This window comes from Xyrauchen texanus, chromosome 19, assembly GCF_025860055.1.
Source record: "Xyrauchen texanus isolate HMW12.3.18 chromosome 19, RBS_HiC_50CHRs, whole genome shotgun sequence".
Lineage (NCBI taxonomy): Eukaryota > Metazoa > Chordata > Actinopteri > Cypriniformes > Catostomidae > Xyrauchen > Xyrauchen texanus.
Window position 1 is genome coordinate 34,510,601 of NC_068294.1, and position 20,570 is coordinate 34,531,170.

Consider the following 20,570-nt stretch of genomic DNA (forward strand, 5'->3'; position numbering starts at 1 on the left):
GGAAAAAACGGAGTAATAATTTACATTTGTTAATTTTATTAAGAAAATGTATTATGAAGTGTTACCAATTTTGGGGGCTTGTGTGGGTGAAAGAGGGAATAAGGAGACAACAAAACAAAATCAGAGTAACCGAGAAAAAGGACTTCAACGAGGCCTCTCAGACACAGATCACACTCTCACTGTCACTGTCACTGTCACTCTCACTGTCAAGGAGGCGAGCTGTAATAACTCTATACGGCCATTAGGTCGCACTACATGTTGTAAACAGGGTGTCCACGGATCTCCATACAGTGATCTCCATTTTGAATGTTTTTATGGTTTTTGGTTTTATGGCACGCCTCTTTTCTCATGACCAAAACGAGTAAATTAACTGGATTACCCTGATGGTGTTATGAATTCTGACTCAAAGGCTGGACTATATCTGGCCTGCGATATTTTCACGCAGTTTGCGATTTCTCCTGCTTTTGTCACGCGACCTCGGACCTCGTATCAACTGTGAAGGCTTTCGTGTTATTGCTAATCGCTAACATCAGAAACCTCTAATCAAAACAATGTCATATGAATCAACAAATCAAAACAGGAGCCTAAATATCAAATGGTACGTATTTCCTACATTTATCCCGATTTTAACAGTGCGTATGAGTACAAAACGTGTTATAGACAAGTATCTGTCGGATATATTTTAAGTAACTGACGGAATATAGATAGTATTCGCTACGTATTTGTCATGGTTCGCCATGTACTCGTTCTTGCTGGGCTGTGAGCGCTAATGTAATAGCGTTACACTGTTGCAGCAATAGTGCATGTTGTTTAAGCGTTCATGTTGTAATATTAAATTATTTCCTCGTCGTTTTGGTGTGGATTAGCAGTTCGAGTGAGTAGGCCTCATTGCGTGCCACACTGATCCACGAACAGCCTGCTTCTGCATCGAGTGTGCGTGGGGCAAGGGCGCGAGAGTTCCAAAATATACATATTTGACATTTTATAGAGAGAAAAAGGCTATAAATCCTAATTTCGGTTGATAATAACTTGTGTTTATGACGTTAAAGATAACATCATTTGTTTGGAAGTTATTAAATCACCAAATTAATCGGCAGTTTAATGCGCGCACCCGTCAGTATGTGTCGAATATTGACCATAACTATCATCTTCATATATTGAAAACATTTACATACAACCTATCTTAAGTTTTAAGAAGTTAAACGGCATATTTTGATGTGAACACAGATTATACCAACTTTCCTACATATATAATATATAATCATATATTCATATATCATATAATCATATATATATATATATATATATATATATATACTTAAAAATGTTTCTAATAAGGATTTGTCAAGCCAACAACAAAGTGTCTTGACAAAATTTACATATCTAGTTGTTATTGCAACTACTGTATAATAATCACTTGATGAATGTCCTTCAATCAGTAAATACGTTTCCATCTAAGGATTTTTTGCAAAAAAAACCTTTTAGCGCATCAAAATAAAGCTAAAGGGAAAAATGCACATTATTGCATATTTTGACTTAATATTTTTCCGTTTAACTCAAGCGCATAAACTCTTATGTCACTACATGAAATGTCACGAAAAAATGGTTTGGAAACACATTTTGTCGATAAAATTGGCAGTAACGCAAAAATGTAGTGTCACATGATAGAGTTTGCCCCACTCGTTAGCCTGTGTTATCAAGTGTTATTGTACGAGATTATGGAATGACTTTATGGCATATAGAGCCTATCTGCAAATGTGACACTTCCAGGAGTGCCAACACAAATATCTTGTGCACATTGAACAAATGAATGGCCACTATTTGCGGTTAATTTAATCGCGGTATCCATCCGTTTATTTATTAAAGTTTATTTTCCACACTATTCAAAATAATAGACGACAGTCATGGAATTAGCCTTCAGTACAAAAAAACATATAATTTCTGTGCATAAAGATGTGTTAAATTAAGAATAAATACACAATACTTGGTGAAAAGCTTAAGCTTGCTTTTTTTTTTCTTGCCAGATATAATGCAGTTGGGATGGCGATGCTTTTGATTAGATGATTGTTCAAAATATTGAATATCAGAAATGTACCATATGTAAACCCTGATAATACACCGCATCATTTTTTTTTTCTTTAGCTGTGCGCACCGCATATACACATCAATTGATGGTCCTTATACTGAGACGGAAAGTTTCCCCCACTACTTGGTGCAGGTTGCCAGCTTGATCAGGGCCATGACCAGTGGTGGACAGTAACGAAGTAAATGTGATTCATTACTGTACTTAAGTAGCTTTTTTGCGTATCTGTACTTTACTGAAGTATTTAAATTTGGGGAGACTTTTACTTTAACTCCACTACATTTCAAAGTCAAATATCTTACTTTATACTCTACTACATTTCAAAATCAGTCGTTCCTTTTTATTTATGAGTGGATAAAAACGTAACTGGTCAAACGAGCCACCAATCACAGTACAGCGCGCGCGCTTTGTTTTGAACTTGCCTTGGCGGCATCTACTAAGCGCGAACCAGGGGTGCGTTTCCCAAAAGCATCGTTAGCCAACTATGGTCGCAAGTTCCGTCGTTATCATCATAGTTCAGCGAGTCGGTGTTTCCCGAAACCATCGTTCCAACGAACATTCGCAAACAGATTCATTAAAAGTAGTGTTTACTCCACCACATGTGTGACATCATTAACCAACGTGGTTGAACAACCAATTTGCGACAATACGATTTCGGGAAACAGACGTGACTAGCAAGTTGATTTCTTCAACAGTGCATCGTACTACGGTAGTGGAGCAGCAAGTTACGTCGCTGTACAGGAAACGCACCCCAGAGCCCTTAAATATGAGAGTTGCGAACATAGACGGTTGCGACAGTGATCTCGCCGCTGCGCGGTCACGTGATTCGTGTAGCTCTCAATAGTTCCAAACAAATTGCGTTGCCAATGATTTTAAGCGGGGCAGAGAGCAGCAGCTATTATTGCAGCAATTATCGGTAAATATTGACGATAATGTACATTGCTTATTATGTTGACACTAAAATGACTTGCATATAATAGCATTTTTTTTCTGGGGAGTAGCAGAAACACTGCATTAATACGCTTTTGTGTTTAATTTTGAGGGAAATTGGCTGCTCCCATAACATAGAATATATATATATATATATATATATATATATATATATATATGTGTGTCTATGTGTGTAGGTGTGTGTGTGTGTGTATATATATATATATATATTTATATTTAATGGTGTTGTGCAGGTTTATGTGAATGTATCATAACATTAGGATGTTAATAATTATGACCATAGACACTCGAGAAAAATATATACAGTAAATACTGTAAATGTATTATACCTTATGGGAACAGTCCCCATCCCTCCAAAATTAAACACACAAAAAATGTATTCAATTCAAATATATATATATATATATATACACACCTAACTAATTAATGTCATTTTATTAATAGATTGGTGTGCCAAGAGTGACAGTAGTCTTCATGTAGACTGAGTTAAGCAAGAGTCTTGTGACAAATTAAAATAGGACATTATGGCCATAAAAAATCATAGTACTTGGATACTTAAGTACATTTGAAGGCAAATACTTTTGTACTTTTACTCAAGTGAATGTTTAAAGGCAGCACTTCTACTTTTACTTGAGTAATATTTTACCTCGAGTATCTTTACTTTAACTCAAGTACATGGTATGTGTACTTCGTCCACCACTGGCCATGACGATCCCCTTTCGGGTCAGAACCGGTGCCAACCTGCCATATGCACAACATCAGGCCCAATATTACAGTCCTATCAGAAGGGCAATCCCTTTTGATTGCAATTCCTCCTCTTCTGATCGCTTTTATTTGTGAAATTAAAATGATTGTAAACTGGCTAATGTTAATGAATTGTCTCAATACTCTCCCCATTTTACCAAAACTTTGTAGGAAAAAAAAAACAACTGTGGCAAAAAAAAAGGCCATTTGAATGAAAACGGGCAGATGGCGGCAAATATCGCATTTTCACTTTGTCGATAACAAAATAGCGTGAAAGGTGGATGGAAACCAGGCTAGTGTAAGACGTTTTTAGAGTTTTCCTCTAATTTAATTTATTTTACTGATGATATTAGTGGCTAATGCCTAGTTACCACGTTATTTATTTGTTTATTTTTGTAGCAACAATAGCTAGTAACTATTGTATATTTGTGGAAATTGCAGTTAAAATGATAAATTAATTTTTTATTTCTCTGTTTTTTAATTATTTTGTTGTTTCTTTGTATTGTTGGTGTCATGTTATTTACAGTAAATTATGCTTTCAGATATTCTTTTGTGATTTTGAATATATTATTTTTAAAGAAACATTGTTTTCTTGTGTTCTACCACAGTAATGTGAGATGGATCAAGGAGGACTTAAGAACAGTACAAAGAGAGATGAGTGTTTGAATACATTGGATTACAGTAACAGCCCATCTAAGGGGATTTTGTGAAGCGGAATACAAAGTATCATGTCTGTCGCCCCAACCTCAATGGTTTCTCAACCCAATCCATTAATGCAGCCTGTTTCTGGGGACCTTCCTAATGGCCTGAGCAATTCACCTACTCTGAAGGAGCACACCACCTCTGTATCCTCCACACTCGGATTCTTTATGGAGGATTCAGAACTCAAAATGGGGAAGGATCGGAGGGCCCAACAAAACCAGACTCTGGCCCCTTTCACTCTGGGGGACAACTTCTCAGGTCTGGAGGCCAGCATTGCAAACCTTAATAGCATCTCTCCTTCAATGGACTCTCTGATTGGTGGAGTGGATCCCAATCTCTTTCCTTTAAAAACAGAGGACTTCTCTCCCATGGATAAAGCCGATATGGACCTTGACCAAGATTCTTTCGGGCCCATCAGTAAGGATGTTGACATCGGTAGTAAGCTCTTTAGTGACAACACTCTGGACCTCCTGCAGGACTTTGAGTTAGAATGCTCACCCTCTGATTTCTACATGGGGGATGATGCATTCCTCTCCACCATTGATGATAATTCTCTGCTTGGAGACTTGCCAACAAATTCAGAGAGGGACTCGAAGCTGGTGGTCTCAGTGAGCAGCACTGCTAATGGTACAACCAACTCCAGCCCATCCAGCAACAACATTGTCACCATCAGCTCACCCACTGTAAAGGTGGAGAAAGACTCCATAATCCAGCTGTGTACTCCTGGGGTAATCAAACAGGAGAAAATTGGGACTAACTACTGTCAGGCAAGTCTCCGTAGCACACCCATTTCCATTTGCAATGTCACCACTTCAAGTGGACAGAGCTTACTCTTTGGAACCGGCTCATCCATGGCTGGTGTCAGTCAACAAAAAGATCAGAAGCCTGTCTTCAATGTGTACACCCCTCTGGCCTCTTCAGAAGATGGTTGGAGCAGGGGCCAGGGCTATGGAAATGCAAATGGAATTTCCAAAGCTTTCACAACCTCCTATGCCAGGTAAGCCATGATGAAGGTCACCATGATGGCCAGTGTTTCAATTATGTGTCAAGGTGTATTAAAGATTGAATAAAATGGCCATTCCTAACAACAGTACTCGTAGTCATGTTCATGGACAACCTTGACAAATATCAGTCAATTTTAAAATTGTGATTTCCAGGCCTGTAAAAGTAATGGAATATCTAGTTTTGCACAGCTCTAAAATATTTAGAAATTGCTCTTTGTGAGTGCTATAAAAAAATTATTTAATTCATGAACATCTGGAAAATTATTTGATAAATGGTGTTGGGACTGGGAAACCTGTTAACCTGTATCTGTGAAATAAATCAGTAATATTTTAGCGGTTTTGGATAATAAAAATGATGGTCCTTTTAAAGGAACACCCAGGAAATGGAGGTTGGACTAGACAAAATCAGTCTCAAAGACAGCACTGCTCCCTAAATGACTGAAGTTAGACTTTCATTAAAATAACCATTCTGTACCACCAGTAGTCCAGTGGATGAATGCAATATCTCTTTCAGAATAATAAGACGGAACGGTGCCATTTCCTTCACTTTCATATTCTATCATGTTTCCATTGCTATCTTTTCTCACCTATTTGCAATTACTGATGTATATGAGCAATCATGAATAAATCAATGAAATGTGCTCAGAAGGTATGACGTCAGAGCAAAACCACTGCAGAAATTTAGGTCAAGAGATTTTCTAGAAATAGGCAATCTGTTTTATGTGCACCCAGGCTGTCTTTAGTAATGCAAAAAAACTTTTTGTGTTTAGTGTAAGTTTTACAAGGAAGCCTGCATTGCATTTTATGAGGAAGTTATATAACTGACAACCTTAATGGAATCGATTGATCAGGGCCCTGCAACTTGATTTGAAACCTATAAATTAATTAGTACACGTTATACGAAGACATTTTTTTCTTCCTAATTATCCATTAAATTGTAACAACTTTCTCCACCTCTAAAATGACTTTTCTGCTGATGTCACATAGGCCATGTTGAAGGGGAATTAATGTTAACCAATAGCCAAATGGTTAGGCATTGTTTTAAGCTAGCATACAGTAGTTAATGTAGCCTTTATTATGTCTTGCCAATATTGTACAAAGTAATGTTAAGTTGGTTAATGTAATAAATTTTAAGTCAAGAAAAACAATAACAAAAGGTTTGAAAAATAACGTTATTATTGAAATATGGTAAGATGCTCTCAAGGGTGAACTGGGCTTTCAGCATACACATCCTGGTCACATCTTGGCTCTCAGCAGAGAGGCTGAAAATATAGCTGCAAGCATCCCAAAACACAACTGGTCCATTTCCACCTGGTGGCTTTCGGAAAACAATGCAAGGTGGACACATTTGACATTGTTCTAAACAATTTCGAAGCAATTTGAGTAAATATAAGAGGACTATTTTAAAGTCTGTTGTAAGAACAACACTTCCTCCTGCCAGGAGGTGGCGCTATGACCGTAACCCATAATAGCCACATCAATGTTATCAGCACCCATTACCAAACATACAGCTGAATTTTTATCAAAATCATACAGTGCACATAGAAGATATGAGACACTTCCTTTTTCAAATTTTATGTTATATGTTTTAAGCATGTCAAGTACATTAAAAATAAGCAAATATACATAAAAAGGAATAATGACATTTAATGAGTTGCTATGGCAACAATATTTAAGATATCAAGAAACCCTTCATCATTTTAACGATACATGCATACGATTTGAGACACTCCCTAATTCCCATTTTTTTTACATTAATTTGTCACGTTGCCATGGCAACACCTTTTGATATATCAAAAATCCATTCGCAATTTAGCATCGTCAATGACTTGGCATGATGTCTCCCACATTTTGTACCTGTAACATGAATCCCCTTGGAGGAATATTTCAAATTCCAGAGCATGCATTTCTCAAACAATCCAAAATGGCCAACTTCCTGTTGGGTGTAGCTTATGATTGTCAGTGTGAAAGTTGTCCAGTTTTCTATATACAGTGTGTACAAAGTTTGGTGACTGTAGCTGCAGAGCCCCCGAACAGGTGGCGCTACAGAGCCTCCTCTACACAGCCATGAAAGAACATTTGCCAAGCCCTAATTGCCGACGACTCTTGACGCCTGTTTAATTTTATGAGTTTTTGAGCACGTTAAGTGCCCCAAAAGCCCCCAGAAAAAAACAATTCTTAGAAGAACAATAGGGTCTCCGTTATGGCTGGGATAAACGATTATTTTTTAAACGATTAATCTAGCGATTATTTTTTCAGTCCGATTCGATTAATCGACTTGTGACAACACCGGTAATACCGGTTTCATCGGGGGTGGGGGTGTATAAAATGTTAAAAAAAAAAACATTTGCCGGGAGTTTGATTGACTGGCGATCTGATCAATCAATCATAATACGCCATTTTTGTACGACAAAGTAGTCAGGAGAGAGAAGATTAACGTCGGTGGATTTGAATTTGAATAATGGATTGTAGGCTACCGTACTGACGTCTTTCCGCGGTTAAAACAACAGTCCTTCTGATGTAGGCTACATTCATGTTTAGCCTATTTGATGCTATAAATTAACCAAGGAAAAGATGATCGGTTCACGAGCAGCTTTAACTGAGGCAATCTGTCACATTAAAGAGCCACAAAATAGTATGCCTATTTATGGTTTAATTTTCTTTGAATGACCAAATTTGTAAGTTGAGAATTTATTAAATGTTACCTGCTTGGTCCTGTCTGTCAGCGCGTTGTCAGTGTCCTCTATGTATTTTTCACGACATTCATAGCTATAAGCGCATTATTAATAGCTATAAGTGAAAACTTTAGGTGTCGACTAACGTATTATAGCCTACTCCAACATCGAAGTGCAAAGTGGGGAGTTGAAAAAAAACTTACGGTGCTCTGTCATCTGCAGCTGCTCCCGGGTGGCGCCCCTTCAGATGCTGGTGCATTGCCGTGGTGCTAGAATGGAAGGCCATCTCCATTTTGCAAAGACGACATATCATGGAATTGTTTCCTTTTAAATTAAAGAATTCCCATACTTTAGAGGAACGAGTGCATGCCCCCTTGCACTTCTGACAGTCTGAGGAGCCACTCGTGTTGCTACTAGTCGCCGGCGCCGCCATCTTTGTTTTGGGTCCGACGAATCGACGCGCATATTTTGCGTCAACGTATTTTTTGCGTCAACGTCATCGATGACGTCGACGCGTTGTCCCAGCCCTAGTCTCCGTACTTCCAGTGCTTGGGCCCTAAATATCCTTAGAAGAATAATAGGGCCTCTGCACTGTCAGTGCTTGAGCCCTAATAATAATAACAATCATTAGAAGAACAATAGAGCCGCTGCACTGTCAGTGCTTGAGCCCTAATAATAATCCTTAGAAGAACAATAGGGTCTCCGCACTTTCAGTGGTTGGGCCCTAATAAATTTGGCTTGACTCCTCGGCCAAGATATTCTTCCTTTCCACAACTGACTGCAAAATGGCATTATTGTCAGGTTCCATACTGAAATGGAATGCCCACTTTTCATGATCAAATTCCTGATGGATAATATCAAGTCCTGCAGCAGTTTAAAAAATGGGGGGCTTGTGGCAAAAATGCCAGTGAAAGTGACAAAAATACCCCCATTATTTAAAATCTGTGAGCAATAGGGCTGCAACAAACGATTATTTTGATAATCGATTAATCTAATGATTATTAGAAGGATTATTCAACAATTCTCTGATTATTGCAAAGATTAATCATTATATCTTAACCGATTATTCAGCTTGTGGCCTGACTTAAAAGGTTGGATTAAATATGCTTACTAACAATAGAGGACAAAATCATATTTCAAAATACCTCTAAAAGACATTCACTGAATTAATGGGGAGAAAATACTTTATTAAGTTTAATTCAGTAAAGAAATTCACTGCAAAAAATCCTATTATTATCAAGTGTTTTTGTCTTGGTTTCCATTTAAAAACTGTCTAAAAATCCTTAAAACAAGATACATTTAATTGAGAAGCAACATAATAGACAATTTAGAATACATGATAGAATATTTAGAGCTTTAAGAGAATGTATCTTAATATAAGTGTATTTTGTACACAAGTGTATTTTTTCACTTGGTTATAGTTCTGCAAGTGCAGTAAAGACAAAATATACTTATATAGAATTATTTTATTTTTTTCTGAAAAGTTTAGTGTCACCTAGCTGATAACCAGAGGTGGGTAGAGTAGCTGTACTCAAGTAAAAGTACAATTACTTAAGTAGAAGTAATAATGTAATTAATTACATGAGTAAGAGTAAAAAAGTATCCAGTTAAAAGAATACTCAAGTAGCAAGTAACTAGTTACTTTCATATTTAACATAGTGGATATATACTCCCCAGTATTTCATTACATAATACACATTTAACATGTTTTACAGAATACTAATAATTTACTAATAATATTAATTATTGTTATTGTAAATTCTTTCATCATTCACCCTTATTTTGTTCCAATCCCAAATGACTTCTTTCCTTCAATGCAACATAATTAAAGAGACAGAATGTTCTCCTCAGTCACCATTTATGTTAATTGCATGGTTTTTTCCTCCATATTTTAAAAGGGAATGGTGATTGAGACTGTCATTCTCTAACATACTCTTTAACATCTTTTGGGTTCCACAAAATGCAGAAATTTCTAAAGGGTTTGGAACAACATGAGTGCGGGGAAATGATGACAGAACATGAATTTATGGCTGAACTATCACTTTAAGGATGCTTGTCAGATTTGGAGGAATCTGTCAATTAGAAGAGAACTTTGGAAATCAGTTTCTAACATGAACAATATTTCACAGGCTCAATCATATATAATGCTGAATTAAAGCAAGATCATTCTTTATTAATGGCTACCTTCGCTATTTCACAGCTTATTAAAGTACTGAATTTTTAGATCAGTGTACTTAGTATTTTCAGTTTAGAAAGAAATTAGATCAGTAGTTCTGTACAGTAAGTGTAAACTGCACCTAATCTCTGTATTTGGAAGCGTGTTAGGCTTATTTAAGTTCAGAGCTTGTTTTCTGTTGTCCATGAGAAAAACGCGTTGCATCTGTCAGACGCAAGGTTGCTGTGCTGTGTGCACGTGCAGAGATGCGCTCAAGTAATCACGCACGCACGCGATCAAAAGGCATTTACACCTAACGCGAATGTTTACATGGATTTAAATAGGATGCACAGATATATTTCAGCACTGATATAAAAATGTATACTTAGAAACTAAGGTCATAAGAGCCCATAGTTACGGGATTACCACTACAACACAGACAAGCTCACATAATCACAATTGCCAAAACTCACCTTAACAAGTTTTCTTAAGTTGGAGATATATCTCTAATCTTGAAATATCCGCTTGTCTTGGTGTAAAATGAAGGCATTGCCTGAATAAATAAATTGTTTGTTTTGAGCACTTGCTAAAGTGGTGGATTCGAGTGACAAAACACAACTATAAAGTAAAAATCCCTTTCAAAAATCTCTCAATAAATTACGCACTTATTAAAACGTATTTAATTAAAACCAGTAATCCAACGAAAGGAACGTTGACCATTGTAATGAAGTAAAAGTAAAACATTTTCATTAGAAATTTACTTGAGTATGAATAAAAAGTACCCACAGTTAAACCGTTCTTTTTTTTTTTTTTTTTCTCCAAACATTTACTCAAGTAAATTAGTTTTCCGTCCATCATCATTCAGTCATCAGCAGAGTATACGTCTTTACGCATTGATGGTGAATGCGCTTGACTGGGCTAAAAGTGTATCCCAAAGCAGTCGTGTCCGCATGGGCTCACGCTTAAAAGAGTTTACTTTATAAGGCTGATTGTAGGACAGGGCAATTTTACGTTTTTTGTTTTTAAATGAGGAATTTATTTTATTGGTTTTTCATAAAAATATTAGCAAACGCTATAGATGGAAACTCAGAAGTGAAGATCAGAAGAATGATCATACGTCTTCAGCAGAATTTTTTATTGAGAACGTCAGTCATCAAGTCTAAAAACAATGAGCTATACATTGTCTTCTCATGGAAGGACAGCCCCCTAAATATCTTTAAAACTACAAAGCACTCCGTTAATAACTGTAAACAAAGTATACAAAGGAAGTAAGCAGTTGTAGGAACCCTCCCCAGACCCAGAAGTTTCACCAGCCAATAATCCAATCATCATAACTATATTACTCCGGCTACTTCATTACCTTTTATAGAGATAAAAGGTCCACACCTAAGCTATTCTTGTTTGACTCACAAAAGGGTGAACAGGATCTGGGAGAGACCTCCACTTAGCAACTCTGTTTAACAGTGTAATACAGCTGACGCTGTTGCTTCTCTAAACTACCTAGTCTGATACACATATAATAAAAAAAAAACATATTCTTAAATGCATATTCCCACAATATGTTGTTAATCCACCAAAGGCTGAATAAGGAAGAGAAAATAAATTAATTGTGTTTGGCTTCATGCCGCCACCAATGCTTTACATGTGCGAGTGCTCTAAATGAACATAACGGGTTACAATAATATTTCCAGTACAATTGTACACGGATTGTAGCTCAACTTCATCCATCATGCATGTATACATCGTCTTAAGACTATAACTGGCCTCTGCATTCTGCACGTTGATGAAACATGTAACATAGTAAACTGCTAATTATTTCTTTGTTCTGTGATGTGTTTCAAGCGTACTGCATCTTTAGCAAACATTTGGCCAGCGATCATTTTGACAAACTTTGTGAGTTGAGTTGTAATGATGAACTAGATTGAAAAGGTTGTGGACTAACTTTAGGTTGGCTTGAAAAAGCCTAGTCTGAAAGTTTATGGACAGATAGATAGATAGATAGATGTGTGTTTTTCTGCTTGGTTGCTAGGTTGAGCTAACTATTATTTTGATAATCGATTAATCTAATGATTATTAGAATGATTATTTGGCGATTATTGCAAAAATTAATCATTATCTCTTTACGATTATTTAGCTTGTGCCCCGACTTAAGGTTTTATTAAACGTGCTTACTAACAATAAAGAGGACAAAATCATCAAGCGTTTTTGTCTTGTTTTCCATTTTTAAATTGTCTAATAATCCTTAAAACAAGATGCATTTAATTGAGAAGCAACATATAAGATTGCTTTAAGAGAATTTATCTTAAATATAAATGTATTTTTTATGTGTTTTTTTTTTCAGTTGGTTATACTTCTGCGAGTGCAGTAAAGACAAAATATAATTCTATTCAAAGTCTATTCTCTAAAAGCCAGTCTAAAAATCTTGCTTCTATGCAGCTTCTCAGGTGAATCGCATCTTTTTTAAAGAATTTTTAGATATTTTAAAATATTTGATATTTATCATTCTCAGATACAATTTTTTTCTTTTGCAGTATAGTTCCTGAAGTAAATGTACATTGTTTTAAATTAGTTTTTGATATTTTTATTGGAAAACAAGCCAAAACAAATCATAAACCTATTTTGTTGCAGTGTATAATGGGGCGAAGACTACCCTCTCTCACCAAACTCTCTCATTAAGAAAGCTGTGTATTGCCCATTTTCTTCATGATAAGAAATGCACAGTAACATATATTATGATTCAATAAGTCGCTAGCCATCGCGTTATAATCTAGCTGCAGCAAGCGTGCATGCTCGATGGACGAGCATCCCTGAGACATGTGTTCATCAGCCGGGTGCAGTTTCAATCTCTCCCCCTTAGACCAGGACATTTGCGCAACTCGTAGAAGAGGCACTGACAGCACAGAGAAATGCCAGTTTCGTAGTCTGTAGTTAATTATATTACCTGCTTCTGTATTATTATAACGCATTTAAACTGCATTTAAGATGTAACACCGGGGTGTTTCCTTTAAAGAGCTCCGACTCCACTTATTCCACAACGAGAGTGCTTCTCTATTTACTTATTTGGTGTTTTTGTGTAATTTCCTTTACTTTGCGATCTACACCACCTGAAGCTGTTTGGAAAGTTTAGTGTGCATCTGGACTGTTATCTGTGTAATTCTTCCTCTCCTCAATCAAGCATGAACTGCAGTGCTGCTCTCATGCATCATCATTAGAGTTTAATGTGATCTCATGTTATGTTAAATGAGATCAAACGACTATTCAACAATGAACATTTTTGTCGTCAATTTTTTTATTGTTGACGTTGTCGATAACGTCGACTAATCGTTTCAGCCCTAGTTGCTAGGCAGTTACCGGAGTGATACTCAAAACGCTCCTTGCTACCTTTAGTCAAATTAACAAAACCAGAAGTCTCTACAATGTTATGGTGCAGAGATACATGTTTTGTTACATGGTTATTAGGCAGTTACAAAGGTGAAACTCAAAATGCTCCTTGCCACCTTGAGTCATTCAATGAATGAAACCAGAAGTCTCTATGATGTTCTGTGCGGAGATAAATATGTTATGTTACTTGGTTACTAAGGTTGTTAGCATGTTTTTAGCACTTTGCTAGGCATTTCTAGCATGCGTTAGCATGAAGATACCATGTTTTAATATTTTGCTAAGTGTTATTAGCCTGATGCTAGCATGTTTTTACAGTGGTTTAGCACTTCGCTAGGCGTGGCTAGCATGTTTTTAACACATTTTAACACTTCGCTAGGCATTGCTAGCATATGTTAGCATGATGCTAGCATGTTTTAACACTTCGCTAGGCATTGCTAACATGAGCTAGCACAATGCTAGCCCGTTTTAACAACATTTTTATAATGTTCTGGTTGCATACTATCACTTCACCACTCATACATTCTTTACTCAACCAAAACTGTTTGACTGCCATTAAAAATGGCATATGTTTTCAGGTTTGACTCAGTCCAGCAAGCAGCCTTTTTAGGATCACCCTGACAACTTACTAGCAACCGGATGGACTTACCCTAGCAACCAAATAGCAAAATACATATCCCTGCACCACAACATCGTAGAGACATCAACTTTGGCTTATTTGACTCAGACCAGCAAGGAGCCTTTAAGTATCATGCTGGACAATACTTAGCCACACCCTAGCAACCATTTAGTGCACCCTAGCATCCAAAACCCATTGACTTCCATTAAAATGAGCTTAGAGGTATATCTCCAAATCAGAATATCATAGAGACTTCATTGTTGGCTCGTATGACTCAGACCAGCAAGCAGCCTTGTAGGTATCACTAGGAAAACTCCTAGAAACCAAGTGAGCTCACCCTAGCAACCAAGTTATAAAACCTATATCTCTGGACCAGAACATCGTAGACACTTCTGGTTTCGTTCATTGGACTCAGGGTAGCAAGGAGCCTTTTAAGTTTAACCTTGGTATCTGCTTAGCAACCAGATGGGGTTACTCTAGCAACCAAGTAACAAATCATATATCTCTGCACCACAACATCGTAGACACTTCCGGTAGCAAGGAGCCTTTTGAGGATCACCTTGCTAACAGCCTGGCAATCAGATGGTGTTAGCCTAGCAACCAAGTAACAAATCACATGTCTCTGAACCAGAAAATATCTATCTATCTGATAGACTGAATGGTCTTATAATCTTTAAACTTTTAACTTTTAAAACTACTACTTAAACTTGAAACTACTTCAAGCTTTACAACTACTTCAAACTTTCAGGCTAAGCTTTCTCAAGCCAACATCAAAGTTTTACTTGACAAACATTTTTATTTAGTTTTATATTGCTTATCTGCTCAGCATGTACAGACTAAATACTTTAAAAAAAATGATATACAAAACGTAGCCTACTTTCTAGATAAACTTGATCATTTTGGTTTAGATCAAATTGAATACCTACATTGGCTAAGAAGTAAGAACAACCGTGTTCTTATTTTGAAGTATTATTTTGCAACATCTGGGTTTAATCTTTGTTAGATTTTAATTGATTTTACATTTACACTATGTTGACAATTTCCTCTGTGGTGTATTTATTTTATTTATATTTTTCATTTTCATTTCAGTTAAATTTTTCTTGCACACATATAATGAAAATAACTTTGATTTCTCTTACCAGGTTGCCTTACATTCTATTAGAGAACGTTATTTGAATAATTTTGGTTGAGTACATTTGAAAGTTGAAAAATGTAACCGTGAATCATCCTTAAGATAATTTTCTTTTTGCCATATTGCCCAGCTCTAGCGAAGCGCACATTAAAAAAATAAAGAATACCAGCCTTTAGGCCACAAAATAGTGTTATGAAAAACAAAACAATAATACTAAAGCTGAATAGCTGGTGGTTCTGGATAGAAAAACAGTCAGTTAGTGGTTTAGTCACAAAGAGCAGGAACAGATGGTAAAACAGAAGAGAGGTTTCATCTTCAATTTACATGTGGGCTCAATTATCAGGCCTTTGTGGTATACAGGTTCTGAGTGGGAGTAGGGTTTGTTTGCGATTGCGCTCCAACCTGTGTGACATTTAGTGCTTTTAGCCAGCTTAAAAGAGAGCTGTTTCTCACCCTCTCTTTTTCTCTCTCTTTCTCTCTCTCTCTTCTGCACGCTATGCAGCAAACACTGTTGGCCTCAGGTCAGTGCTCAGTGCTCACTTGGTTTCGCACGCTACATGGAATCAGTTCACACCCCTTTTGGTTTTTGTTTTGTCTTTTCTTCAGTGTGGCTGTCTCTTGAATGAGGGTTTTAATTGAGCCAAACCCTCTGATTTATACTGACTCTGACTCAGACATTCTTCCTGAAAGCTTTACTGAAATCATTCTTGGCCTCATATGAGTCAAGATGGACGGTGCTTTCAGGCAGCTGTGAATAAGTAGCTTGTTTTATCTTTCTCTTTCTTGTGTCTCTCTCTCTCCTTTACTCATTCCAGCATACACCCACTGAGTATTTTTAACTCTGCAAAACCAGTATCACAATGAGGACCTTTGAATTAGTGAAAATATAGTTTTCTGGCAAATAAATAAATAAAAAAAATAGCTCCAAGAGCCTATCTGAGAAATGTATTAATACTGCCACAGTGTTCTCAAAACACTGTACAAACTGGTAATAATTAGGACAGACTTTTCTGGTCATTAAGAGGAGTAGTTATACCCAGAAATAGTGTTGTCACGGTTCCAAAATGTCAGTAGTCAGTACCGATACCAGTGAAGTTTCACATTTCCAGATACCAATTTCGATACCACAGAAAAATTTGCTAATATGAAAATGTGCTATTGAACACACTCCTTTAGCCTAAAGTTACATGTTTTGTAATAAATAATAAATGAAAAGATATACATGTTTGTTTTTAAGCAGGACCCTACTGAAATCTGTTTTATTTTTTCCCCAATTCTTTGTTTCTTTTTTTTATTGTTATTCCATGTTTTAAAGTTTAATTTAATTTAATTATCAAAATGGTGTCTAATCAAGAATTTTCCCTTAAACTTTTAAGAAGTAAAAAATAGAAAAATTACTTAACATACAGTACAATTGCATTTTGTAACAAACTTTTATTCAGTTCAAAAGCACTCTTGCATGTGATATTTTAATTATTATTATTACTACAATAATTATTCTTTAATAATTATTTTACTATACAGTTATAAAATATTTGTTGCAATTTCTTCAATATCAGGCATTTAGCTTTTATTCTGATTCATGCTTTTATTTTGAGTTTTGAGTTTAAATTTTGTTCTCCGGATAAACAGTCCGCTACATGGCCCATTGTGATCGTTAAAGTGCAAATGTTGTGATTTAATTATATGTCTTTGTAAAGGACTTCAATGGAAAGGAGGAGGCGAGAACCGGCCTGGCGATATAAACAATATTTTAACGATTAACTTAAACAAAAGACAGACACACACACGTGACGGACATGTCCGTAAATGATCTCTCTCTCTCGTCACACCACCGTCCGCAATTGGCCTTTATCCCTTTCGGAGGCTTAATTAGCCTGATAAGGGACCTGGTGTGTATAATCATGACACGGCCCCGCCCTCTGCCCTGTCACATTCTTATATTAAAAAAAATAATGCTTTAGAGTGGACTAGTGCTCTGCTCTGTCATCTCTCATACATCACAAATGATTCTCATAGTCTGTGGAGTTTCCATTGTATGAGTGGGCTACTTTACACATTCAGTTAAAGCTCATGCAGCTCATAGAGACTAAGATTGCAGTATTTTGTGGTTTTATAATCATACTAGGACATATAATGATTTTAGTTTGATTAGTTGTGCACTTCAGTGTGAAATGGGCAACAGAGCACATGCTCAAATAAGTGTGTGAGCATTTGAAAGCAGTCATGTGTCATTAAGACAGTGTACGGGCACCGGATTGAGTCTATGCTTGGAATCACTGGTTTCGTTACATCTTTTTTTTGTTTTAGTACTGACTTGGTACCGAAGAACCGCTACTTTTGACAACACTACCCTGAAATCTTCATTTGTGCTCTTATTTGAACTGCTCTGAACCTGAAGAAAGCAGCTTTTTATTACTACAATGCAAACAAAGAGATCCTTTTAGCATCATTGGGCAGATGCATGAAGTAAATAGGCAATGGCATTTATTACATATGTGCTGCCAAATGGAGTTCTGGAAAATTGTTTATGCATTCTAGATAAACTTGTGCAGGTAAGTTTCCAACTGAGTTGATAAGAGTCATAAGAGTCGCAACAGATGTTCTTAGTTGACAGTTTATATGTTATTTTTTGATGTCTCTTACATCGTCAGCGATCATCAGAATATCATTATTACAATATGAATTTAAGCATGTATTATGCTGCAGTTCCTAAAAACATTACCAGCCAAATGGAATGTTGATTTCTTCAACTTTGGTCAATAGGGCTGCACGATATGGAGGAAAAATGTAATATGCGTTGCGATAATCCTGTGATGACATCATCGGAGTATGACTACAGTCATTAAAGAGGGCAGTCTCTCTCTCTTATTTTGGTTCTCGCTCTTGCTTACTCTCTCACTGTCTCAGTTTATTTCCTGTAGAGCAGGAACATTGACAGTCAGCAGGAGTGGATAAAGGATGTAAATCACCTCTGTGCTTTAGGGCACAAAGAGCAGGCAGCCTGAAACTCTTGAGTGCCATTGGGTTGACCTACTTTCCCTTCTGCATCACAGCTGGGCTGATCAGAGCTTACACTTTGTTTACACTGCAAGCCAGTGGCGCGACGTGACAACTAGAACGTCAACTAACTTGTCTACACTGAAAGCGCGCAGTCCTGGTCCACATGCCATTAGGAATCATTAAAGGGATAGTTCACCCTAAAATGAAAATTCTCTCATCATTTACGCACCCTCATGACATCATGTGTACGACTTTCTTTCTTCTCCTGTACACAAAAACTTTTAGAAGAATATTTCAGCTCTGTAGGTCCTCACAATACAAGTGAATTGGTGCCAAAATTTTGAAGCTCCAAAAGGACATAAAGGCAGCATAAAAGACTCGATATGATAGGTGTTGGTGAGAAACAGATCAATATTTCATCAGTCGTTTTTTACTATTATAGTTTTTTGATAATTATCCTCCCTGCCCAGTAGGTGGCAATATGCACAAAGAATGCAAATCACCAAAAACAAAAGAAGAAGAAGAATGTGAACGTGGAGATTGATAGAAAAAAAATGACTTACAAATTTATGTCACCCACATCAATTATATCGCTTGTGAAAATATGGATCACTGGAGTCTAATGGATTATTTTTATGCTGCCTTTATGTCCTTTTGGAGCTTCAACATTTTGGTACCCATTCACTTGCCTTGTGAGGACCTAAAGAGCTGAAATAGTCTTCTAAAGGTCTTTGTGTACAGGAGAAGAAAAAGTAGTACACATCTAGGATTGCACGAGGTAAATAATGAGAGAATTTTCATTTTTGGGTGAACTATCCCTTTAAGGGTGGTCACACTATGCTTCGAGCACTCAAAAAATTTTCAGTCAATGCTTTGGACTAGGATATGATGTCATGCGGTATGGAGGCCCAAACATGCAAAAATAATAAATAAATAAATGTAATAATAAAAAAATAAATCAAGGAATAAATGTCTTGATAAAACCAAATATAATTGGTTTTTAATTAAATGTATTCCTGAATATATTATTGTATGACTTTATTCCTTTATTATTTTCTATATATTTTTTTACTTTATTTTTATTCTTTTTAACTTTTAATAATTTATTCATTTATTTTGCATATTTTTTTATTTATGTGTTAATTTATTTTGCATATTTATTTATTCCCACATATATTTATTTCCATATTTATATATTCCCATATATATTTATTTATTCATACATGTATTTATTTTTACTTTTCTGTGTGCAACATGGAAATGAGGGAGGCTGTCCTTGCGTAGCTCCAGTGCATCATTGGTTGAGAGCTCAATAGTACTTATTGGAACCAGATGGACGTCCCACCTTAGCTCACCCTGACTCGCACAGATTTAGAAAATAGAGGGAAACGTTTTGCAGAGAGTTTAACAATCCAGGATGTGCTTCGACATTCATACCGGCATACAGCTCTCTTAAAACATCAATAATCACCTCTACTCTAAATGAAACATAGTCATTTGATGCGTGGTTATCGACTTAATTCGCAAGTTGCGCAACTCTCTAGATATATGTGAAGCTTCAGCTATAGTTTTTTTTTTATTGCAGATGTATACATGCATAAACGATCAGGGAAATGAAGCATGGTTGTATCTTTTACAATGAACAATCATAACAACAGAATAGTATGGATTTGCGGACATCAAAATATGAAGTTATATAAACAGAAACAAAAGAAAAGCATAAGGTTAAATCATACACTCACCTAAAGTATTATTAGGAACACCTGTTCAATTTCTCATTAATGCAATTATCTAATCAACCAATCACATGGCAGTTTCTTCAATGCATTTAGGGGTGTGGTCCTGGTCAAGACAATCTCCTGAACTCCAAACTGAATGTCAGAATGGGAAAGAAAGGTGATTTAAGCAATTTTGAGCGTGGCATGGTTGTTGGTGCCAGACGGGCTGGTCTGAGTATTTCACAATCTGCTCCGTTACTGGGATTTTCACGCACAACCATTTCTAGGGTTTACAAAGAATGGTGTGAAAAGGAAAAAACATCCAGTATGCGGCAGTCCTGTGGGCGAAAATGCCTTGTTGATGCTAGAGGTCAGAGGAGAATGGGCCGACTGATTCAAGCTGATA

General features: G+C 36.5%; 1 protein-coding gene across 2 annotated transcripts in view; it reads left to right on the forward strand.

The window, feature by feature from the left end:
* Positions 1–269: 269 nt before the first annotated feature.
* The window catches only part of LOC127659673 (glucocorticoid receptor-like), a 35,114-nt gene continuing 14,813 nt past the window's right edge, over positions 270–20,570 (forward strand). Inside the window, exons 1-3 of one of the 2 annotated variants that reach the window (XM_052149595.1) lie at positions 270–598; positions 2,143–2,264; positions 4,387–5,477. In XM_052149595.1, the coding sequence (XP_052005555.1) occupies positions 4,507–5,477 (971 nt within the window). In that variant the 5' untranslated portion in view covers positions 270–598; positions 2,143–2,264; positions 4,387–4,506. The remainder of the gene's footprint in view (positions 599–2,142; positions 2,265–4,386; positions 5,478–20,570) is intronic. The other variant, XM_052149594.1, reaches the window with a different exon arrangement.